General features: G+C 32.6%; 1 protein-coding gene across 1 annotated transcript; it reads right to left on the bottom strand.

Annotated features, from left to right (window-relative positions):
• Positions 1 to 12,177: 12,177 nt before the first annotated feature.
• LOC112025584 (F-box/FBD/LRR-repeat protein At4g26340) lies at positions 12,178 to 13,461 on the bottom strand. The gene is made up of 2 exons (XM_024058257.1): positions 12,547 to 13,461; positions 12,178 to 12,318 (listed from the first exon to the last, which is right to left on the bottom strand). The coding sequence occupies exons 1-2, from the start codon at positions 13,459 to 13,461 to the stop codon at positions 12,178 to 12,180; spliced, it is 1,056 nt and encodes a 351-aa protein (XP_023914025.1).
• Between the last annotated feature and the right edge of the window lie 12,968 nt (positions 13,462 to 26,429).

Genomic DNA, 26,429 nt, shown 5'->3' with positions numbered 1-26,429 from the left:
AAAAAAAAAAAAAAAAAAAGAGTCCAAATTGTTTTCCCGTTTTGGCCTTACTCTAGAGTCTAGCCATTTAGTTTTACGAAAATACCCTTATAATACTTTCTTAAAAAAAAAAAAGGGTCCAAATTGTTTCCCGTTTGGCCTTACTCTAGCCATTTAGTTTACGAAAATACCTTATAATACTTTCTTTTCCCACAGATACCCCTGTCTTCGACCACTTTAGCTTTCTCCTATGACTATGCAAGTCACAGAGAGCCATACCCACTAGACCTCTCTCTAAGTCCAAACGACTTCAAAGTTAAAACTTCAAATTCATCCAAGGTTTGGTTCTTGTCTTTGCGTATCTCTCTCTCTCTTAGAATATGGGGTGTGGTTTAAGCTTTATACGACAAATTTGTAGTGGTTCTCATTTCAAGCATACCACTTGTTTGATGAAATGTTTGTAAAGTCTTGAATGTGATTTTTGGATTTATGCTTCTCAAAAAATGAGCTGGGTTTGCTTAGAATATAGCTCATTCCTAGCTTTTAGGGGTCAAATACCTTTTATTGTGTCGTGGTATAGAATTAAAGCCTATGGAATTCAGAAATATACAAGTTGACCTTTTATTGGAGATGACATGATCATTTCAGAATTTATGCAAATGTGAAGTTATTAAATGCCTATTTTTTATTAGTTTGTGTGGGCAGTTGTGGTTATTGTTTGATTTTTAGTTTTCATTTTTTTTTGTAATGTAAAATGAAGATAGCTCAATCATTAAGTGGTGATTGCAGGGATAACTTCTGATGAGTAAATCAAACATGCCGCATAGAACCCGACCTATGACAGCTCTTTTGTATTTACTGGACTCAATGTCTTTCTAGTTTCAACCATTACTCCTGTCTATGATTTCGTGTGCTTCCTTCCTTACTGGAAAGAAGGGTATGTGCTTTTATCACTCTCTAGGATTAAAACGGGAAAACAATTTGGACTCTTTTTTTTTTTTTTTTTTTTGGGTTAAGAAAAAAGTGGAGTTTGCTAGGTTACGCTAGCCTTCGGGCAAGACGCTAGAGTTGGACAAATTCAGCCAATTCGTGTGGATGCCCACCAACGAACTTCTGCTGGTAGCAGGACTCAAAACTAGGTGGGTTAGACGAAGCATCCGAGCCTTACTAACTAAACCAAGCCCCATTCGCGACCATTTTTCTTTTAATTCATGTAAAAAAAATCTTTATAAATAGACTGAAAGAAAAAAAGATTAATCTATATACAAGAAGGAACTTTTAATAAACTAAAATTTAGAATTTGAAATTAAGTAAACTACTGGATTTAGTGTGTACTAATTTTTAGAAAAAAAAAAAAGTATCAAACTGTGTGAGATATATTTAAATAGAGAGTGTTCTAATTTTTAGTAAAAAAGTTTCTTTGGTATTTTTTTTTTTTTAATTTTGTTGAATTACAATGTTAACCCCATTTTTATTTTTTTAATAATAAGAATTATCTAATTAAATTATGGATATTTTTGACATTTTCTGAAGCCATAACTAACTTTTTAAATGCTCTTAATATATAGTGAAGAGATACATAAGAGGATTCTTATCTTTGAACTAGACTTTTAAATGGGTAAAAAATATCCTCATTAATGAAGAGTAACATCTTTTAGAAATTAAGTTATAAATGTCAAATAATAAATTTCATTTTGAATTAAAAAAGAGAACTCCTAAAATTTAGGATTTTTTTCCCTTCACATTCATCTTTTTATTCCCAAAAATTTTGTTTTTATTTTTTTTTTATAATGGATGCAAATTATTAACCTTTACCCAAAAAATAGAAAAGTCTCTGAGCATGCGCGTTAGAGGCTAGTCCTATATAAATCCATTCTTTCTTTTTTTTTTCTTTTCTTTTTTGATAGATAAGCACATTCAATTTTAAGAGTATAATGCATGTATAAATGTTTTATGTAATATACAAATATTTTTTTAGGGAGTTTTATGTAATATACTATATTAGTATTGTGTCCAGCGATGCACGATTTAATTAAAAAGATATATGTAAAAAATTAAAATTATATTAATAATTAGTAAATCACATGATAAAACCCATTAATATTATGACATATGATACATATATACATATATTGAGTCACTTTGTATAAACAAAATATGTAATAAATAAATTCTACATATTAAAACATAAAATAATGATATATAATCAAAAAATAAATTAAATATTGTATTCATTTTAAACTAGTTGAAACTCTTGCTAATCTAATTTAAGGTGAAGAACAATTTTAAATTTCTTATAATTTAGAAAAATATTTATTTATTTATAGTAAATTATTGGCAAAAAGAGTTTGATTTATGGGAACTATTTTAATAATTAATGAGAGTGTAAACTATTTTTATGTATATAGTAGTATGACCTAGTAGTATAATCACTAAGTATTGAATAATTACCTATCATGAACTTATATCAATGACTTCTATGACTAAAACACTTTAATTCAGAACTGATTATTATTATTATTTTAAAGAGCATTTCAAGGAGATAAATCACAGCATTTGAGGCTTATGAGCACCATTTAACATTATTGATACATCATGTAAGTAAAGAAGGAATAAGTATTAACCTTATGTGTGGAGTAAAGTTGCTTGAGATGATTAAATATGAGATTTTCACATGCCACAACAATTACGTTAATTTTGTAACAAAATCCTCATGCATTCCACAACAATTACTATAAATATTAAACATTATTAATACCAAAACATCATTTAGAGTCATAATAATTAATAGTTGTTCACCATGTATAAATTTAGCCTTTTCAGCTTAAAAAAAAAAAAAAAAAACTCGTTGAAGCCTTTCAAGCTTTAGGGTTTTTTTTTTTCCTATAATTGTTTTTAACATTTATTTCTTTTAATATTTACACTTCTCCAACCTTTCTCTCTCCCTTACCATTTCATCTCCCCACTACTTCTTTAATCTTTCTCCATCCCTTATCTTTTCATCTCCCCACTACCCTCTACATTAATATCATTCTTCTTTTTTCCCTTCATCTTCCTTTATTTTTGTCTCTTCTTATTCACACCCTCTTACTATAAATTCGTCATTATCTCTTATATTCTATGCATAGTTTTCCCTCACAAAAAAAAAGGTTCTCTCTCTCTCTCTCCCTCTCTCCCTCTCTAAATTTTTTGGTGGATTTTTTTATTTTTCTTGCATCTCTACTTTAGGTTGATAATTTTTTATATTCTTTAAAACTCTATTTTGAGTTTATGCGATTTAGTTTTGTTTTTTAAATTGTGATTTAGTTTTGTTTTTTAAATTGTTGTTGTTGTTGTTTTATTTATTTATTCTCTTTGATTGTTAAATGTTATCTTATTGCGTTTTAAATAATTAAACATAGCATATAAAAATATAATATTATTCTATTACATAGCATGATTTAGATAATTTGATATTTATTATGTTACATTATTCTATTACATAGCATGATTTAGATAATTTGGTATTTATTCTGTTACATAGCATGATTTCTTATATTGCTCAATTTAGATGTTAAAATATGAGACTTTACTAATTTTTGTTTATTTTCTACTCATTTGTGGTGGACAAAGTACCCTTAATAGTTGTATTAGAAGTACTTTATAATGCCATTTATTTAAAGAAAAGCAAAGGTTAGCCAAACGAAAATAATTGGATAAGTGACAAATTTTAATTTTTGCAATTTTATTTTAATTATTATTATTTTATAACAATGCATGTATAGAAATTTAATTCTTAGATTTTGCTACTAATTTTTTATTTGATAATATGTTTTGGCGGCCAAAATTATAATTTCTACAAAGAAAATAACCTTAATAGATTATCAAAAATAAAATTTATCCTAATATTGGTTCAATTAATCATTGTTAAGTTTTATTAATTTTTTTTAGTTTACGTTTTTTTGGTGTTTTGGATTGTTCCTATATTACATTTATGATTGTTCCTATAATAAATAAAAATATAATTATGAAATACATTACTCATTATTAGATTAGTTTAAATTGTAAAAAAAAAAAATTAATAAAACTATCATAAAAATAATTATCACGCGTAACGCGTGGGTTCGCGGCTAGTTACTATAAATATTAAACATTATTAATACCAAAACATCATTTTAGAGTCATAATAATTAATTGTTGTTCACCATGTATAAATTTCTTTTTTACCAATCTGACAAAATTTTAATGTTCATGAAAGTTATCTACATAATTCTTCTCCTTAAATTCTACCTTCCACTCTCAACAATCCCACCAACATTTATAGTTCTAAAAAATCATTTTCATGCCGAATGGGTGTCACTGTCAACAACATTTTTTACTCCATAAAAATGGGGGAAAAAAAAACATGTGATATCGTATGACATACCCAATAATTTTTTTTAAAAAATAAATAAAAATAAAAAGCAGACCTGGCCTTTATGCATGTTTAGTTTCATATAACCCTTTTATAAATAATTTACAAAATTAAATATTTATGAATCTCAATAAAAAAAAATAAATAAATGAAAGAAAAAATAATAATAAAAAACTTGTAGCATAAATATGAGATCTACATATAAAAATATAAGAGTAGCATCCAAAACAGAAATAATCCACTCTCTTAAAGTTTCAATGGAATAGATATAATCATATAATAGCATCTATGTAGACTTTGCACTTAGGATAACATCTTGAAGGGAAAAGCTTTAAGATCTTGAAACTTCATAGCTTGGGCTCCAAAGATTCAGGATAATCTGTAACATAAAAATGATTTTAATTAAAGTGAATACTATAACATGATTAGAAGTAGAACATATATATATATATATATATTAATCAAAAGAAGAGGTAGACCATATAATCGATAGAAATTTAATGTGACAAATATTCTAAAAAAAAAAACATGAAAGAAACCACCAAAACATATGGAAAATAATGCACTTTCCGAAGGAATATAAGTAGGATTTTTCAAGTGAAACGGTTAGCAAACGTTTAGCAAATATATACAGAAACAAAACTCATGGTTTTCGTTTTTTTTATTTGAGAAACACACACAAGAAACAAAACTCATGGTTTTAGTTGAAATAGAATTTTATATTTTTTAAAACTTAGTTAATAGAATTTAATATCGAACAAACTATCTTCATAAGAGTGTCATTAAAAGTAAAATCAAACTCAAACTCTTAATTCAAGGAAAAAAAGAAGAAAAAACTCAAATTTTGTATAACTTGAACCTTTTCACGTGTCTATTGAATATTTTTAAAGTTTTATCACGTGTGTCTATTGAATATTTTAAAAGTAGATTAACACTTAAAATTGTTGATAAAAATTTATATTAAAAATTTTGTAGATAATTCATAAAGTAAACAAGAAAAATTAAAAAGAAAGAGAAGTTGATATCAACAATTAAGCTTTTGAGTCTATCCAAAGAAATTATAAAGTTATATAGAGGAGAAACCCAACTTTTATTATATAGTATATATGATGATATGATATATGATTTAATACAAAAATCCTCAATTTGAATACAAACTACCTTTGTTTATGCTAACTACTACACCAATGTTATTTCTACCTTTTAACCCCACACCCAAAAAGAAAGAAAAGAAAAAAAAAAAAAAATTCCCTACTACGCCAGCTCAGGAACCCAAGATATGAAAATAAAAGGTAAAAATGTATGGAATCATGCAAAATTATGATTGATTTTAAAATAGTTATTAACGTAATTGTTTAAAACAACAACTCGGAGAATGAATTAGCAAAAAAAGAAATGTGATAAAGCAATTGAGTTCAGACGGTAGATAGTAAAGAGTAATTTTCTCTTAAAATGAGTGACACTTTAAATATTACTTGAACTACCACTTTCAAATCATCAAAAAAAAAAGAAAAAAGAAAAAGAAAAAGAAAAGAAAAAGTACTACTTTGAAAAGTGATACACTTGATGAAATTGGTTGAAGATTGCAAATGTAGGATTAGAACGTTTTAAGACTCTCTAGGCTTCTGTCCAGTAAATCACTTGGAGGGCCTTTTTATAGCAAATTGTTGAAGGCAATTGCACGTGAGCTTTGGCCTTGGGACAATTGTGTTCTGTTTAATCACATGCATGATACATAATACACTAGAAATCTCTTTAGAACACCTGGAAAATAATTCATTTAGAATATTTGCAGAGAACTTGGAAAAATGCATTCCTTGGAGGCACTTGGGATCTTTGCAAAATTTTAGGATTTTGTTTTGCTGATAATGGATAACTAATTATTCACAGGTGATATATGGAGATGTACATGAGATGCCTTCTTGCATCATGTTTAAATTCTATAAAGGCTTGATGTAAAACTCTTGGTTTATAACCTCAATAAGAGCATGTCCTATCATCATTTTACTAAAAAAAATGAATACACATTTGTTAAATTATATCTTGTCCCAAAAGATTAAGATATGTGGATATGATAAATTTAGTCATTTTCTTGAAATCTTGTTCTCTAGGCCATGGAAAATTCAAAGATGTTGAAGAAAAGTGTGGAGAGAAAAAAAGTGACTTGTCTATGGTGATGACTGATGATGGTGTTTGATTTTTGTTGCATTAGGAGAAATGTGGAGAGAAAGAAGTTTCTTTGTTTAGTAAAGGTTGTATGTAGTTTATATTTGGAGTTGCTAGATTTTGTATTTTACATGTTTGTTGAAATTCTTGAATGAGTTTAGGGAAGGGAAGCTCCTCCATAGAACAATAGAAGTATTTTGATGTGGTATGGTATTTGCCTTTTATGGACCATTTGGAGGGAAATAAATTTGAGAGTTTTTGAAGGAATAGAATGTTCGAATGCTTAACTGAAATCTCAAATTTTGAGTGTGTTTTAATTGCTAATGTGGCACTTGGTAGTAATACTAGTGATATTGGATCATTCTGCTACTAACTCTATTGTTTAGTACACTAATCCATTGTGTGTTTCTTAATTCATAGGATGGTGATGGTGATTCTACAGTGAATATCCAGTCTCCCAGTGCTCAGCACTTATCATTTGATGATACGTGGTAGGCGATACTTTGGGCACCTATTTTGGAGTAGTTACTATGATATTTTGATATTTATAATAAAGTTTCAAACTTTGATATATATGTACACATCATAGTTGGAAACTTTATTATAACATTCTAGACAATTAGAAGGTATTCTTTTGTGCAAGACATTCTATATAGTTAGAATGTATTCTTTTGTGTAGGACATTGTACATAGTTGTTTAGAATGTATTATTTTGTTCATAACATTCTAGACACTTGGGATGTATTATTTTGTGTATAAAATTCTAGACATTTGGGATGTAATTATTGATATGGTGTAATTAAATATATTTAGTTTCTTGGTTTAATGTGGTATGGTATTTGCTATTGGAAAATATGAATTGTAGTTAATTACAGTTGCTATAAAATAGGTATTGGAAAATATGTATTTTAGGTACATTAAAGGACCTATACCAGTGCTTTTGAAAGCGCTGGTATAGGTCCTTTTAAATTATATTGATTCAAGACCTATACTAGTGCTTTTGAAAGCGCTGGTATAGGTCCTTTTATATTATATTGATTCAAGACCTATACCAGCGCTTTTGAGAGCGCTGGAATAGGTATTGCCTATGCCAGCGCTTTCAAAAGCACTGGTATAGGCCTTTTAAATTTTATTCATTCAAGCCCTATACCAACGCTTTTGAGAGCGTTGGAATAGGTACTGCCTATCCTTTGAAAGTGCTGGCATAGGTAGTACCTATTCTAGTGCTTTCAAAAGCGTTGGTATAGGTTATATTCACATTTTCATAAAGGCTGTCCCGACACAAGTAAAAGCGCTGGAACAGGGTTTGAAAGCGCCGGGACCTATCCCAGTGCTTTTGAAAAGCGCTGGTACAGGTCCGACGACCAAGGAAGTCAATTTCGTATCGTATTGGCCAGTGCACCGGTACATATAACCCCCTTGTTTTGTACCGGAAAAAATACCAGTCGTACCGGTCGCGTACCGACTGTACTGGCGAAATCCGGCTGTTTCGGCCGGTAAATGAATACCGGGCTGAAACACGAAATGCTATTTTTTTTTTTTTTTTTTGGGTGGTAATTTTGGCAGTTTTTTAAGGGCAGGATGGTGCAAATCTGAGTAAGCTAAGAAATCCCAGTAGAAAGAAAGAGAAAAATGAAAGAAAAATGCACAATAGCTTTGCAAAATGAAGTTAGAATCACCTTTTTTTCAAGACTTCGATACTGGATTCCCGACCCATAAATAGATTTCGGGCGAAACAAAGACACTTACCGACTTACCCTCTATACATTTTTGTTTTCACCTGATAATACTTCTTTCTATTATCTCATTCTCTTTTCTTCTTCTCCCTTTTCTTCATATTTTCTTTGTTTGTGACTTTCTTGTTCTCCACTTTTTCCATCCTCCACTTTTCATTCTTCAGTTCTTTCTTCAAATCTCTCTCTCAGCATTTGAGTGTCTATGTTTGTTTGTTCCTTTCCGTTTGTATTTTTAAAGCTTTTTTTTCTTAGTTTTGTGTGGCCACGTGAAGAGGCAGAGGAGTTCTTCAACCAAGAAAAGAAAAAGTAATGTGATAAGACTTATCTTGGAAAGTGAGAGTGAAAAAAAGATTTCAAAAATAATAATAAAAGATACCAAAGATAGTGAAAGAGAATAAAAACTAAAAAAAGTAGTAACAAATGTTGGCAGGTATACCGTATACCTTGGCTTGTACATGTACAACAACTTCGGATTTGAGTAAAAAAGAGATCTAGAATTAGCCTTATAATTTTTTTTTAAAAATGTCTAGTCAATTAAAAAAAAATTCACATTTATTGTTAGTTATATATATATATATATTAAATATATAAAATAGCGGTAAACCCGAAACAGTACACCGGTATTGACCGGTATCTGAAATATATTGTACCAGTAGCCAAAACTAGTACAGCTTTCGGTATGGTATTGACTTCCTTGCCGGCGACCCTATCTTGACATTCAAAAACCAACGTTTTGAAGCGTCGGGAAAAAAAACGCCGGGATAGGAATTTTGACCCTATCCCAGCGGTTTTGAAAATGCTGGGATAACCCCCTTTTTTTGTAGTGACTTGTCTATGGTGATGACTGATGATGGTGTTTGATTTTTGTTGCATTAGGAGAAGTGTGGAGAGAAAGAAGTTTCTTTGTTTGGTAAATGTTGTATTTAGTTTATATTTGGAGTTGCTAGATTTTGTATTTTACATGTTTGTTGAAATTCTTGAATGAGTTTAGGGAAGGGAAGCTCCTCCATAGAACTATAGAAATATTTTGATTAAATGTGAACTAATTAGAAGGGAAATCTCTTGTGATTAGTTAATGTGCCATGTACCACAACATGTATAAAATCTAAAATTAAACAATTGATACAGATAGAAAATAATTGGCTTCCCTGAACAACATTAATTTGGGTACTTGCTCCCTTGTATATATACTATTGCAGATTACAATCTGATTAGAATATACTGATAACATTTGATTTAAGTTTTAGATTATATTATTTCATCAAACTTTATCTAATAAATAATGACTTGGTTGATTATTATTTGCTAAGAATGCTTATATTATTATTATTTTATCAAATTTGTTTGCTTGCTTGTTTCTCTCACCTAGAGCCATAATCTCTTAGAAAAAGAAAAAGAAAAAAAAGAAAAAAAGAAAAAGAAGACAAAACAAAAATATGTGGCAGCGGAACAATAAAATTTTTGATGACCTATGCATAGCAAGGACTAAGGAAGAAGACAAAAGAGTTGAGACCACAGAGAAAAGAAACCAAAAACAAAAGCGGCTAAAGAGAGTCAGAAGAAAAAGGTTAATCACGTGAGGTAGAACTAAGGGAGCCATGTAAGATTTACCTCAATAGCATTAATTGTTAACATCAAAATTCATTCTACAAGGCATGTTATCTCACTTAATAAAAGAAATCAACATGTTACGTTTTTATTAGTAGAGTATAGAGTGAAGCATAATATGTGAGACAGAAAATTTGGACTCTAATGAAAATTCTATTCGCACAACAACCTATTAAGGGTTCACAAAATTATTTAAAACTCATATGATTTCTCACATAAATCACAAAAAACAAATTAAGAGGAATTTTGCCGAATAATGAACAATATATATTAGTCTATGATTTTTTTTTTTTTTAGAACAAGATTAGTCTATGATTGAAACACAAATTGATTGAAGAACTCAATCCTTCACAATCAATGTGGCATTTAATATCGACACAACGGATAGACGTTACTCCTCTTCAGCCACTTGACAATACACTCTTCATGATAGACATGAGAGCACGGCATGCGAGTCACTTCCAAACTAGCCTTAAACTCCTGCGTGCATATGACACATGTTGCAACCGAGTCCAAATCATATTGTTGAAGGGTAACCTTCTCCAATGCTTCAATGGATGATTTGGTTGCCGGAATAAGTTTCACCTCATGAGCCCTCATGATCATATCGACCACCTCATCATCATTATCGTATCCATTGGACTCATAGAACATTATGCCAATTGATATGGTTGATGTGCCAGCCGATCGAGCAACCTCTGATATATCTTGTAATACAGGTTCTTATGCTTCAACTGGGGCATTCATGTCCATAAGCAAGGACAATAAGTAATGACTGTCATCTTGCAACAACAATTCACATTTGGAGATCCTGGTTCTAATCATTCTTGTTAGGTTCCGTCCGTGCCTACTAACAAGGACAAGGCCGTCATCTGGTAGCCTCCCCACACTGTAACGGAGCTCATAGTTGGGGCCCCAAATTCTATTTGACATATTGGAGAAAAAAAAAGTAATAACGGGAGAAGATGCAATTAATTGTTTTGGAGAAAAAAAAAGTAATAACAGAGAAGCTAAGAAACGTAAGGAGAGTACGGCGGTAACGAGACATATATAACCATAGGAGCACCAACATGTCTAGGGAAAATAAAAACCCTATTAGAGTTTGTAATATACTAGAGTCCTAGTAGTAGTAGGGTTCGTAATATTCCAGAGTCTGTCTTCTGCTAGAGTTAGGAATATGACTTAATGAAATGGAACGTTTCAGTTTAACAAGGCTATTTTTTTTTATATAAAAAAAATGATGTCGTTTTAGTTTAGGGTTACAAATTTTGACAAGCATATAAATTGTTCTTTTCACATAACCTACCTCAGATCTTTCTCTTTCTCTCTCGCCTCTCTGCTGTTGTAATACTGAAGCTGCTGCTCAATGCTCACCCCCTGCCAGTTCGCCGCAACACCGCCGATGAGTTTCATAGTCACAAACAATTAATCCGTTTCTTCTTTCTCTCAATACTCTAAGTCCATGAGTACTGACATTTTTTTTTTCAACAATTTGATTTTGAGGGAGACTGCGAGAGCTATCACTCTTCAATCATTCACAGAGAGAGTTTTGAGCTTTTTTGCTTTTTGGGATTTTGAAGTTTTTTGTTGTTGGAGTCTATCACCTTTTAACAAGGTCGAATTTTCTCTAATCTCTAAAGCTCTCTCAAAGCTCCTCTAGACCTCTGAAACTCTCATGGCTGAGCCTCTTAAGCTCCATCGCCATTCATCATCCACCCTCACACGGTGGTTCACCCTTCCATCTTAAGCTCCCTGAACCTTGAAAACTCTCAGCCTAAACTCATCTACGAGCCTTCTCTCTCTAAAACCCGAGTACACTCTCTTCGACCTATGAACTAGGGTAGCCCCAGATAGCGCGTGAACCTCAAAAGGGTTATGTGGAGGCTAAAAGCCTCACGGATCAACCACGATATACAGCAGTGATGGCACGTGGTTTTACTTGGGAAATAACAATTTTTTTACCGTTTATAAGATTTTTTTTTTTTTTTTTTTGTGCATAGGGAAATTTTATTGAAGTATCATACAAATTCTTAGATTCTTTTAATAGTCTTGGTCTTTCCCATACAATAGTTTATTCCATCAGTACATTTCTACCGATCAAATCCAATCACCCTCGAAAATATTTGTTTCCTCTCCCAATGTATCCAACTCTTTGTGCTCATTCTTCTTAAATTGTATTTGACAGTCTTGGGCCATTTTACTTATTTTTTGTCGAATTTCAGCTTTTTTCTTTGTCGCCATTTGACTTTCAATGAATACTTTTAGTATCTTCAAGTCAGCGGCCGCCACTATCATCTATGAAAGTTGATCAAACTCAGAACTCAGCCCCAATAATCCTTCGCAAGATAAGGAAGCAAGATTTGGCAATTTCCACTCCGGAACTTCATCATCCAAAAAACCATCATTTCTGTCATGAATGGGGTGGCATCTATACTCCTGGGCAAAAAAAAAAAAGAAACTTAAACTTGGAATCTATGCAAGAAACTTCCATATAAATAGTTCGTAGGTTGAATTGGGGCCACCAAAGATTTTCACTGATGATAGTTGATCAAAAGTTATTTCTTGATCGTATGCCCTGCAGAGTAGCTACATACAAGAAATATATATATTTAGTATTTTCACCCTTAAAAAAAATTGAAAATTAATCAAAGATTTTAAACTCACATATGTCGTATCCAAATCCAAATTTAATGTTAATAAGTGGACACCAATGAGAGGTTCTAAGAAACCGGATATCCTGTCGACATTTTCTTCCACCATCACATTGCACTCCATCTCAATTTGAAGTTCTTGATTCAGTAACCTCTGAAAACTCTTCCATTCAAATTTCTTGTCCAGCCGTCCTCGAAAATTACAAAACTTAAGAGCCAGGGTGTCTATCTTAAATTCGCAAGTTGGTCCTTCGAAAAGAAGTCTGCACTGAAAGCGTTTCAGTGTACTCATGGAGAAGGTAACTCTAAGACTTTCCAAAGGTTGAACTCCAATTTGAAGTTTCAAATCTTCAATTACCGTGCAAGATGAAAGGATTGTAGAGAGAGAATCTTTTTCACTGTAGAGAACGTTAATTAATTCCAAAACCTTGAGACTCTGAAATGCAAAAATATCCGTCATCATATCAAGTACAATGAAGCCCTTCAATTTCAGAAACACGAGATTTTCAGTTCCACAGGAAAAGAGGCAATTGGGCAAGCAGTATCTTCTTTGGAATGTTGTTTCTATACCCACATCAAGTTCTTTAATTTCATCTCCAACCAAACAAGAAATCCAACCAACAATGTCCCATGTTGGAATGTCATCTTGAATCCAAGAAAGTCTCAACCGATGAACAGGGTGTGCTTCACTTCTAGCTTTTAATACTTTCCATATAATATCACGAAACTCGTAGCCTTCAATGCTTCTATCATCAAGATCTAGAATGGGTAATTCAGTCCAGAGAGTCCTCCATATTGTCGAAAGTATACTACTTGCAGTACATTCTTTGAGAGAGAGATAGGACAGAATCTCAAGGAGAACACCTTTCGACAAGTTACTAAGCCGGTTGGCAATATCGTTGTTGGGAATTTCGTCACCACTCTTCATTATGATATTTCAAATTCTTGGGTATTTCAATGGGATGAAAGGACCAACAAACAGGGGCGTAGCGTAGTCTTTTTTTTTTTTTTTTTTTTTTAAAAAAAAAAAAAAAAAAAATTCTTAGATTTTTTTTTTTTTTTTTTTTTTTGTGCATAAGGAAATTTTATTGAAGTATCATACAAATTCTTAGATTCTTTTAATAGTCTTGGTCTTTCCCATACAATAGTTTATTCCATCAGTACATTTCTACCGATCAAATCCAATCACCCTCGAAAATATTTGTCTCCTCGCCCAATGTATCCAACTCTTTGTACTCATTCTTCTTAAATTGTATTTGACAGTCTTGGGCCATCTTACTTATTTTTTGTCGAATTTCAGCTTTTTTCTTTGTCGCCATTTGACTTTCAATGAATACTTTTAGTATCTTCAAGTCAGCGGCCGCCACTATCATCTATGAAAGTTGATCAAACTCAAAACTCAGCCTCAATAATCCTTCGCAAGATAAGGAAGCAAGATTTGGCAATTTCCACTCGGGAACTTCATCATCCAAAAAACCATCATTTTTGTCATGAATGGGGTGGCATCTATCCTCCTGGGCAAAAAAAAGAAACTTTAATCTTGGAACCTGTGCAAGAAACTTCCATATAAATAGTTCGTAGGTTGAACTGGGGCCACCAAAGATTTTCACTGATGATAGTTGATCAAAAGTTATTTCTTGATCGTATGCCTTGCAGAGTAGCTACATACAAGAAATATATATATTTAGTATTTTCACCCTTAAAAAATATTGAAATTTAATTAAAGATTTTAAACTCACATATGTCGTATCCAAATCCAAATTTAATGCTAATAAGTGGACACCAATGAGAGGTTCTAAGAAACCGGATATCCTGTCGACATTTTCTTCCACCATCACATTGCACTCCATCTCAATTTGAAGTTCTTGATTCAGTAACCTCTGAAACTCTTCCATTCAAATTTCTTGTCCAACCGTCCTCGAAAATTACAAAACTTAAGAGCCAGGGTGTCTATCTTAAATTTGCAAGTTGGTCCTTCGGAAAGAAGTCTGCACTGAAAGCGTTTCAGTGTACTCATGGAGAAGGTAACTCTGAGACTTTCCAAAGGTTGAACTCCAATTTGAAGTTTCAAATCTTCAATTACCGTGCAAGATGAAAGGATTGTAGAGAGAGAATCTTCTTCACTGTAGAGAACGTTAATCAATTCCAAAACCTTGAGACTCAGAAACGCAAAAATATCCGTCGTCATATCAAGTACAATGAAGCCCTTCAATTTCAGAAACACGAGATTTTCAGTTCCACAGGAAAAGAGGCAATTGGGCAATCGGTATCTTCTTTGGAATGTTGTTTCTATACCCACATCAAGTTCTTTAATTTCATCTCCAACCAAACAAGAAATCCAACCAACAATGTCCCACGTTGGAATGTCATCTTGAATCCAAGAAAGTCTCAATTGATGAACAGGGTGTGCTTCACTTCTAGCTTTTAATACTTTCCATATAATATCACGAAACTCGTAGCCTTAAATGCTTCTATCATCAAGATCTAGAATGGGTAATTCAGTCCAGAGAGTCCTCCATATTGTCGAAAGTATACTACTTGCAGTACATTCTTTGAGAGAGAGATAGGACAGAATCTCAAGGAGAACACCTTTCGGCAAGTTACTAAGCCGGTTGGCAATATCGTTGTCGGGAATTTCATCACCACTCTTCATTATGATATTTCAAATTCTTGGGTATTTCAATGGGATGAAAGGACCAACAAACAGGGGTGTAGCGTAGTCTTTTTTTTTTTGAAACTGGGCATAGCGTAGGCTATAGAGTCTTTTGGCTGAATATTGATGAATCTCAGGTTTATTTGCATTATGGGCACTGTTCCAAGTTATTTAGGGAATTGAGGAAAGAGAGGGAACTTCGGAACTGGTATTGTTGAAATTCTAACAAAAGTATGAGAGAGAAAGAGAAAAAGCGGGAGAGAGAAAATTTTGAATTTCAGCAATTGCATTACCGAAATTCTTGCTGCCCAAAAACGCTGACCAAGTGGGTGTGAAGTGCTCGAAGTGTGCGGGTGCCCAAAGGAAACCAATTGTGGCAAGGCTATTGCCGAAATTAGGGGAAAAAAATATTTGTGGCAATTGTGGCAATGCCATTGTTGACAATGGGAGGGGGGGAAAAAAGTGGTAGCCGAAATCTGGGGATTAATTAAAAAAAAACTATAATGTGCTACGCCCACAATATTTTTACGATATTTTCACAACAAATCACAGGTAATTAGTTATTATTAGTTCAAATTTGAATTTAACATTGATATTACTTTTTTAATCCAACAATAACAACCAGTAACAACCTGCCACTTAGAATTTGTTGTAAAAATTGTGTGCACATATCATTTCTCAAAAAAAAAATTGTGGAATGGATTTGTGGCAACGGCAATGCCGAAATAGGAGGAAAAAAAATGTTGCAATTGGTTTGTGGAAATGGAATTGCCGAAATAGAGGAAAAAATTTGTGGCAATTGTGGCAATTCCATTGCCGAAAATGGAAGGGGGGGAAAATAGTAGTTACCGAAATCTGGGGAGGAATTAAAACCAAAAAAAAAAAAAAAGTGCTACGTCCACAATATTTTTTCAATATTTTCATAACAAATCACAGGTAATTAGTTATTATTAGTTCAAATTTGAATTTAACACTGATATTACTTTTTTAATTCAACAATAACAACTAGTGACAATCTACAACTTAAAATTTGTTGTAAAAATGTTGTAAAAATTGTGTGCACATATCATTTTTCAAAAAAAAAAAAAATTAGTGGAATGGATTTATGGCAATGGCATTGCCGAAATATGAGGAAAAAAAATTGTTGAAATTGGTTTGTAGCAATGACATTACCGAAATAGGAGTGAAAAAAATTTGTGACAATTGTGGCAATGCCATTGCCGAAAATGGGAAGAAAAAAAAAATTATTGCAATTGGATTGTGGCAATGGCATTGCCAAAATAGGGGGAAAAATTTGTGGCAATTGTGACAATGTCATTGCCGAAAATGGGAGGAAAAAAAATTGTTGCAGTCGGTTTGTGGCAATGGTATTGCTGAAATAGGGGGGGGGGGGAATTTGTGGCAATTGTGGCAATGCCACTGCCATATGTCATTGCCGAAAATGGGAGGAAAAAAAATTGTTGCAGTCGGTTTGTGGCAATGGTATTGCTGAAATAGGGGGGGGGGGGAATTTGTGGCAATTGTGGCAATGCCACTGCCAAAAATGGGAGGGAAAAAAATTGTTGCAATTAGTTTGTGGCAATGGCATTGCCAAAATAGAGGAGAGAGAAATGTCAAGAAAAGTCCGCATATTCTTATTCTTCAATATTTTTTTGACCCAAGCAGTTTGGTTTGTGTGTAACCTTCAATGCTTCTGTCATCAAGATCTAGCCTCCGTTTGGGTACTGCATTTTGCATCCATGTCTGGACACAAAACGCGTTTCACCCTCTTTTTTTTTCTCTGTGCCGTGATTGTTGGCCGAAAAGGTGTGAACAGTGCACACCTCAGCAACTTTTCCAGTACCTTTTAATCAACTTTTTAGCAATTTTTCAGTCACGTGGCCCACAAACCTCATTTTTCAGTAACTTTTTCATTAAAAATGGGTTCCACGGTACTATTTACACATTTAAAATTTATTTTGATACATTATTTTTCAGTTTTCAGTTGTATCTAAACGGACTCCTAGACTGGGTAATTCAGTCCAAAGAGTCCTCCACATTGTCGAAAGTATACTACTTGTAGTACATTCTTTGAGAGAGAGATAGGACAGAATCTCAAGGAGAACATCTTCCGGCAGGTGACCAAGCCGGTCGACAATTTCATCGCCACTCTTCATTATGATATTTCAAGTTCTTGTGAATTTCAATGGGATGAAGGGACCAACAAAAAGGGGCATAGCGTAGGCCTTTTTTTTTTTTTTTTGGAAACTGGGCGTAGTGTAGGCTATATAGTCTTTTGGCTGAATATTGTTGAATCTCGGGTTTATTTGCGTTATGGGCATTGTTCCAAGTTATTTAGGGAATTGAGGAAAGAGAGGGAATTTTGGCAACGATATTGTCGAAATTCTAACAAAAGTATGAGAGAGAAAGAGAAAAGGCGGGAGAGAGAAAATGTTGAATTTCGGCAATGGCATTACCGAAATCTCTGCTGCCTAAAAAACACTAAATGAGTGGGTGTGAAGTGCTTGAAGTGTGCGAGTGCCCAAAGGAAACCAATTGTGGCAATGCCGTTGTCGAAATTGAGGGGAAAAAAAAATTGTGGCAATGCCATTGCCGAAAATGGGAGGGGAAAAAAAAAGTGGTTGCCGAAATCTGGGGAGGAATTAAAAAATTATATATAATGTGCTATGTCCACAATATTTTTACAACATTTTCACAACAAATCACAGGTAATTAGTTATTGTTAGTTCAAATTTGAATTTAACACTGATATTACTTTTTTAATCTAACAATAACAACCAGTAACAACCTGTCACTTAGAATTTGTTGTAAAAATTGTGTGCACATATCATTTCTTAAAAAAAAAATTGTGGAATGGATTTTTGGCAATGGCATTGTCGAAATATGAGGAAAAAAAATTTGTTGCAATTGGTTTGTGGCAATGGAATTGCCGAAATAGGGGAAAAAATTTGTGGCAATTGTGGCAATGCCATTGCCGAAAATGGGAGGGGAAAAAATAGTGGTTACCGAAATCTGGGGCGGAATTAAAAATAATAATAATAATGTGCTACGTCCACAATATTTTTACAATATTTTCACAACAAATTACGGGTAATTAGTTATTATTAGTTCAAATTTGAATTTAACACTGATATTACTTTTTTAATCCAACAATAATAACTAGTAACAACCGGTCACTTAAAATTTGTAATAAAAAAATTGTAAAAATTGTGTGCGCATATCATTTCTCAAAAAAAAAAATTGTGGAATGGATTTGTGGCAATGGCATTGCGAAATAGGAGGAAAAAAAAATTGTTGCAATTGGTTTGTGGCATTGGCATTACTGAAATAGGAGGGAAAAAAATTTGTGGTAATTGTGACAATGCCATTGCCAAAAATGGGAGGAAAAAAAATTGTTGCAATTGGTTTGTGGCAATGGCATTGCTGAAATAAGGGGATAAATTTTGTGGCAATTATGGCAATGCTATTGCCGAAAATGGGAGGGAAAAAAATTGTTGCAATTGGTTTGTAGCAATGGCATTGCCAAAATAGAGGAGAGAGAAATGTCAAGAAAAGTACGCATATTCTTATTCTTCAGTATTTTTTTGACCCAAGCAGCTTGGTTTGTGTGTAACCTTCAATGCTTATGTCATCAAGATCTAGCCTCCGTGATTGTTAACTGGAAAGGCATGAATAGTGCACACCTCAGCAACTTTTCCAGTACCTTTTAATCAACTTTTCAGCAATTTCTCAGTCACAAGGCTCACAAACCTCATTTTTCAGCAACATTTTCTTTAAAAATGCGTCCCACGGTACTATTCACACATTTAAAAATTATTTTGCTAAGTATTTTTCAATTTTTAGTTTTCAGCTGTATCTAAATGAACCCCTAGACTAGATAATTCAATCCAAAGAGTCCTCCATGTTGCCGAAAGTATACTACTTGCAATACATTCTTTGAGAGAAAGATAGGATAGAATCTCAAGGAGAACATCTTTCGGCAGGTTACTAAGCCGGTCGGCAATTTCGTCGCCACTCTTTATTATGATATTTCAAGTTCTTGTGAATTTCAATGGGATGAAAGGACCAACAAACAGGGGTGTAGCGTAGGCCTTTTTTTTTTTTTTTGGGAAACTGGGCGTAGCGTAGGCTATAGAGTCTTTTGGTTGAATATTGTTGAATCTCGGGTTTATTTGCGTTATGGGCACTGTTCCAAATTATTTAGGCAATTGAGGAAAGAGAGGGAATTTAGGCAACGGTATTGTCGAAATTCTAACAAAAGTATGAGAGAGAAAGAGAAAAAGCGGGAGAGAGAAAATTTTGAATTTCGGCAATGGCATTACTGAAATTCCTAATGCCAAAAAATGCTGAACGAGTGGGTGTGAAGTGCTCGAAGTGTGTGGGTGCCCAAAAGAAACCAATTGTGGCAATGCCATTATCGAAATTGGGAAAAAAAAAATTTGTGGCAATTGTGGCAATGCCATTACCGAAAATGAGAGGGGGAAAAAAAAATGGTTGCCAAAATCTGGGGAGGAATTAAAAATAATAATAATGTGCTATGTCCACAATATTTTTACAACATTTTTACAACAAATCACAGGTAATTAGTTATTATTAGTTCAAATTTGAATTTAACACTGGTATTACTTTTTTAATCAAACAATAACAACCAATAACAACCTGCCACTTAGAATTTGTTGAAAAATGTTGTAAAAATTGTGTGCACATATCATTTCTAAAAAAAAAAAAAAAATTGTGGAATGGATTTGTGGCAATGGCATTGCCGAAATATAAGGAAAAAAAAATTTGCAATTGGTTTGTGGCAATGGAATTGCCAAAATAGGGGAAAAAATTTGTGGCAATTGTGGCACTGCCATTGCCGAAAATGGGAGGGGGAAAAAATAGTGATTGCTGAAATCTCGGGTGGAATTAAAGAAAAATAATGTGCTACGTCCACAATATTTTTACAATATTTTCACAACAAATCACAGGTAATTAGTTATTATTAGTTCAAATGTGAATTTAACACTGATATTACTTTTTTAATCCAACAATAACAACTAGTAACAACCTACCACTTAGAATTTGTTGTAAAAATTGTGTGCACATATCATTTCTCAAAAAAAAAAAAAATTGTGGAATGGATTTGTGGCAATGGCATTGCCGAAATAGGAGGAAAAAAAATTGTTGCAATTGGTTTGTGGCAATGGCATTGCCAAAATAGGGGTGAAAAAAATTTGTGACAATGTCATTGCTGAAAATGGGAGGGAAAAAAAATTGTTGCAATTGGTTTGTGGCAATGGCATTGCCGAAATAGGGGAAAAATTTTGTGGCAATTGTAGCAATGCCATTGTCGAAAGTGAGAGGAAAAAGAATTGTTGCAATTGGTTTGTGGCAATTGTATTGCCGAAATAGGGGGGGAAATTTGTGGCAATTGTGGCAATGCCATTGCCGAAAATGGGAGGGGAAAAAAAGTGTTTCAATTGGTTTGTGGCAATGGCATTGCCGAAATAGAGGAGAGAGAAATGTCAAGAAAAGTACGCATATTCTAATTCTTCAGTATTTTTTTGACCCAAGCCGTTTGGTTTGTGTGTATGTCATGTTCTTTCCTTTCGTATTGTAAAAATACCTTATGAAACAAATAAGGATAGATTCAAGTACAATGAGTACATTTTGATTCTTATTCTATAAAAAGTACACAGATTCTTACAATACGAAGTGGAAGAAAAAAAATAATTGATGTGCACGCTGTAAATAAAAACAAAAAAAAAGTACATAGATCCTTATAGAAGAAAAAAATGATTGATTTGCACACTGTAAACAAAAAAAAAAAAAGTATATAGATTCTTACAATATGAAAGAAAAAAATGATTGATGTGCACACTGTAAACCAAAAAAAGCAAAGAAAGTACATAGATTCTTATAATATTGAAGAAAAAAATGATTGATGTGCAGACTTTAAACCAAAAAAAGTAAAGAAAGTACATAGATTTTTACAATACGGAAGAAAAAAAATGATTGATGTGCACGTTGTAAACAAAAAAAAAAAGTAAAGAAAGTACATAAATTCTTATGTGCACGCTGTAAACAAAAAAAGCAAAGAAAGTAAACATAAAAACAAAGCTTCAATCAACCATTCACCTCAACTCCTCATCTCATCTGATTCTTATTCTCTGGATCAAATATATTCACCTCAACTCCTCAGAGTACCTTTTTTGTCTTTTTATTCTTTAGTATTTTTTTGACCGAAGCAGTTTGGTTTGTGTGTATGTCATGTTATTTTATTTCGTATTGTAAAAGTACCCTATGAATCAAATAATGATAGATTTAAGTACAATGAGTACATTGATTCTTATTCTAAAAAAAAGTACATAAATTCTTACAATACGAAATAGAAGAAAAAAAAATGATTGATGTGCACGCTGAAAAAAAAAAACAAAAAAAGTACGTAGATTCTTATAGAAAAAAAAAATGATTGATGTGCACGCTGTAAAGAAAAAAAAAAACAAAGAAAGTATAGATTCTTACAATAGGAAAGAAAAAAAAAAGATTGATGTGCACGCTGTAAAAAAAAAAAAAAAAGCAAAGAAAATACGTAGATTCTTATGTGCACGCTATAAACAAAAAAGACAAAGAAAGTAAACAAAAAAAATAAAGATTCAATCAACCAATCACCTCAATTCCTCATCTCATCTGATTCTTATTCTTTGCATCGATTATTTTCAGATCATGCCTAAATCTATCTCAAGATTCTTTTCTGTCTTTTTATTCTTCAGTATTGTAATAAAAGGCAAGGCAAGTGCCCTTGTCTTTTTATTTCTCCTCCTTCGCTAAAGAATTGTATCTTCTCACAAAGGATTGTAAGTTCTCCGATTGTTCAGTTAGTCTTTTGCTTTGCTTCAGTGTGAACAACTAAGGATTGTAAGTCTTTTGCTAATGTAAGTTTTTTTTGTTTTGTTTATTACCTTACAGCTCCAGAAATTAACAGATTTATTATTATTGTATAAACATGTGCTTTGTAAATATTAGAAGCTAATACAGTGTAAAATATTATGTATTGTTGTAGTTGTAGTTAATATTATTTGTATGCCTATGATTATGATTATTGTTGTTGTTATTCAAATTTTAGATTAATGAATTATTTTTTATGGTTATGTGATTGTGTTTGTGTTTTTTTGTTGTTGTTGTTGTTGTTGTTGTTGTTGTTGTTGCAAGTATCACTCTATAATTCTCACTCTTTTAGTTGGTATCACAGTTGTGGTAAGCATCTTAACTCTCTAATTAAATTTATGTATGTGTTTTGTTAATTTTGAAATTATTTAATATTATTTATTGTTATTATTAGTATATGACCACAAAAATTTTAATAAATTGTATTATTGTGATCTTTTTATAATCAATTTTATTTTGTTATTATCAATTATTACATCTATTACTTGGAAAAAATATACTGCATAATATATTTGTTGGTTTATAATAAAGATATGTATGTGTATTATTATTATTATTATTATTATTTACTACAATAAATAGTACATTTGTGTTTCCTTTTCTTTAAAGTTTAGTTGGTATAAAAATTTATTAAGTTTCTTGAATCTTTACTTTTTAGGGTGGTTATAGGCTGGGAAATGAAAATTAATTATATGCTTTATAAATATTATAGGTAATACTAATTATTGTGTGTATGCTTATTTTTGCTAAAACTATTATTATTATTATTATTATTTAAAATTATGCTTCATAAATCCTTTATTTGAGTTTCTTTCAATTTTATTATGAACTACAAGCATTGTAAGTTATATTTAATATTTAGCATAAAAAACTATAGTAGTCAGTATATATTAATTTTATTCTTTTTTATTATTGCAAGTATCGCTCTATGATTCCTACATTCCTTCACTTCATATCGCAATTGTAGTAAGCTTCTCGGCCCCCTAATTTAATTGGAAATTATTTTCTTAGTTTGTAATTTTTTATATAGATGGTTTGTAAAAAATATACCTTCAGATGGAAGTTGCATGTTTTAACTCATTGTAGCATTTAATGTAGGATATATTTGAAATGGAGCAACAATAATATCACATCTCTAATGATGCAATGGAAGGCAATGTACGTTGTGAGATCCAAATTTATTAATGTCCTAATAATATCTACAATTATTCAATTTACATGAAAATAATTTCAACATTAGCAATATAACACTGTACATTAAAAAAAAAAATCAGGTTTCCACCTTACGAGTGCGACCTCAACTGTTTGCACCCCCNGTGGTAATCATTAATTGTGTATAGGTGGGATACCAAGAGAACGTTTACTCACACACAAATGCATGTTCTACGTGCATACCGTTCTAATCACGACACACATAATAATGAACAGGTAATATATCACAATGCATCAATGGTTAATTTACTAGTTATATTATTGTCTTGATTGATTATAACATAGTTATTGTAATTGGAATTGCAGGTTGTTTGAACACCATACGATAATTATTTGCATCCATGGTGTCTTGCAAAAAAACATATATGGACTACAACAGTGCCATTGCTATGCTTCCAAATTGTGGAGTATTACCATCTAGAAAGAGTCATGCGACAGTTTGGGTTGTTGCAAAGATGTCCAAAGTGACCTACTAACAATTTGGATAAATCTGTGCATTATGTAAAGTTGACAGGAAAGTCCAGTATCAATTGGCTTACATAGCATGCACAATACTACCGGCTTTGGAACGCGTGAGCTGAACATGTAGTTGGGGATGACAATTTCGATTTAGGTGTGGACTACACAACATGGTACCATCAACATGGTCACCTATTCATGACACCGGAGGCGGCTACCCATGTGTATCAGGTTATTATTTTAGCTTTTTCAATAATACTGCACTAATATTAGAACAAATTATTTACACAAACAAAATACTGCACTAATATTGATAACAAATTATTATTTTAGTTTTTCAATAATACTGCACTAATAAATGTTTTCTTTTTCTTTTTCTGTGCCAGCAAACTAAAATCAATAATATGTTAGATTTAGCTGTTGCAAACCAACAAAGGAATGATCTCACTGCACAGCAAGTCTTTCCACCAATAGTAAAGGGCCTTACCCGAGTGAAGTTATCAATGGAAGCAAATATTTCCTCCGTCCTTATTGAAAGGGTGACACACTTCGGGCGACGACAAAGGCACCAAAGAAGATAGTTGCAAACCTCTACTGAAACCCGCTCGTCCACCTCTACACAATGTGGACAATGTGAAAATGATGAAGCCGGACCACCCACCTCTACACAGCATAATATGTACAACTCTACCCAACTATGGCCGTCAACATCTACCGGTAATAAGCCAACCACCTTCAGTGAGTATAATCTAATTAATGTCAACAAGTACTACATGAATTTATATCAACAGATTGGATTATCCACTTCCATAGGACAAGGATTTGAGGGTTTGTTTAGCTATGACCATTATCCCCAACCTAGTTCAACACCTCCCTCTTATCACCCATCGCCACCTCCATCTTATGCTGGGAAATACAATTATGGCCAAGATAGCCAGTACAGCTATGATTTTTGCACACCACAACATTCCCAACCAGCCCTTCATGTTGGTGATTTCTGCACGCCACCAAATACATAGGCATGTGCTCCAAACTCTAAGGAAGAGGCCTCCGTAATAGACTCTGAGAAAGATGCCTCAAATGAGGATAGTGAGGAAGATGCAGAAGATATGGAGATGTCTTCAGATAATGAAAGTGACGAATGTGGTAATTATCAAACAGAGGTTGATATTAGAACACAGCCGAGGCACATAGGGAAAAGTCCTGTGCAAGCACGAAGGTACCCACAACGAGTAAATAGACATCCTCCATGTTGAGGAACACAACAAAAACTTCATGTACCCTATCGTCACAATCACTAATCAATGTAAAATGACTGTTTATTAAGAATATATTAAAGTATTATCATTGTTTATGCATCATTGTAGCAAAAAGTAGTATGCCTAGATAGTATACATAGCACATTATACTATTAACTGTAAGACCTTTGTGAAAATAAGAAATGTGTACACATTTTTTGGCATTTGAAATTAGTGCCCAATTAATCTAATCATACATCTATTTACTATAACTGTCCATTCCTACAAATCCAACATAGAATCTATATGTGTAGCCACAACTGTAGGCGCATAATAGGCGGAAAAAAAAAGGTGTCAAACTTCTATTTTTGTAGTTGATATTTTTTCCTTTGCATGATGGCTACTGTGGTGTACATTTCTATTTTCATTCTCTACAGCCTCTCTTCCAAACCCTTGTAAAAGTGTCAAAGAAAAATAAAACTTTCACCATCTAATATTTGTCCAAATTTATAGCAACAACTTGTGAGTTAATTTTGGCCAACAAAATTTGTGAATTTCAAAAAACTCAAACTTAAAATTTGTAGATATTTAAGTCACGGTAACAGCCCATCCATCCTTGAGTCAATTGGATTTTTGAAGAGAGAGATACGTCTAAAATACTAATTAGTACTCAAATCTGATTTTTCCTCTTCAGATTGTGGCCCTTTGATTTCTTTCCTTATTTGAAACTTTCAAACATAGTAAATGACCCAAGCACTCCATGAAAAGTATACATTTTAAGGTGTTATCGAAACCCTAAACTATAATACACAATATATATATATATATATATATATATATATACAAACACACACACACAGAGACACAAAATAAATAAACGTACACCCCAATCCAACTTGCAGTGATAGAAAAACATCGTAACATATGGAATTAGTACCAACTTGTTCTTTCAAATAATACAAACTAACAATATGGTCCAACTCCTAAAAAAAAAAAAAAAAAAAAAGGGTCCAACCAATCCACTGAAGTAGATTGAATACTTATGTTGGGTCATTCAGTTTGGCCACTAGTGGAGCCAGCCACAGTTCCAGTGGGGCATGTTCTTTTATTATGGCCTTCTTGCCTACAAAGATTGCACAATGGCCTTGGTTGATGCTCTATCCCTAAATCCATTTCATTTTGAAGTCGAATTGATCTTGGTCGACCTTTTTCATGGCGCAGCTTGACATTAGGATACAAGACCGGGAAATCAGGCTCATTCCAATGTACACTGTCTAGAATGCGAAATCTAGGTGCATAACAAGCAACTTGTTCTTCCAAATAGTAGCAGCGGTCAATATATCGCATTGCAGAGATGCCTTGATATTTACACATGGCAATGACATGTGAGCACGAAATCTTATA

This window comes from Quercus suber, unplaced genomic scaffold (assembly GCF_002906115.3).
Source record: "Quercus suber isolate HL8 unplaced genomic scaffold, Cork oak 2.0 scaffold_455, whole genome shotgun sequence".
Classification (NCBI taxonomy): Eukaryota; Viridiplantae; Streptophyta; class Magnoliopsida; order Fagales; family Fagaceae; genus Quercus; species Quercus suber.
The sequence above is the reverse complement of the archived record's forward strand: the minus strand, read 5'-3'. Positions and strand labels throughout refer to the sequence as shown.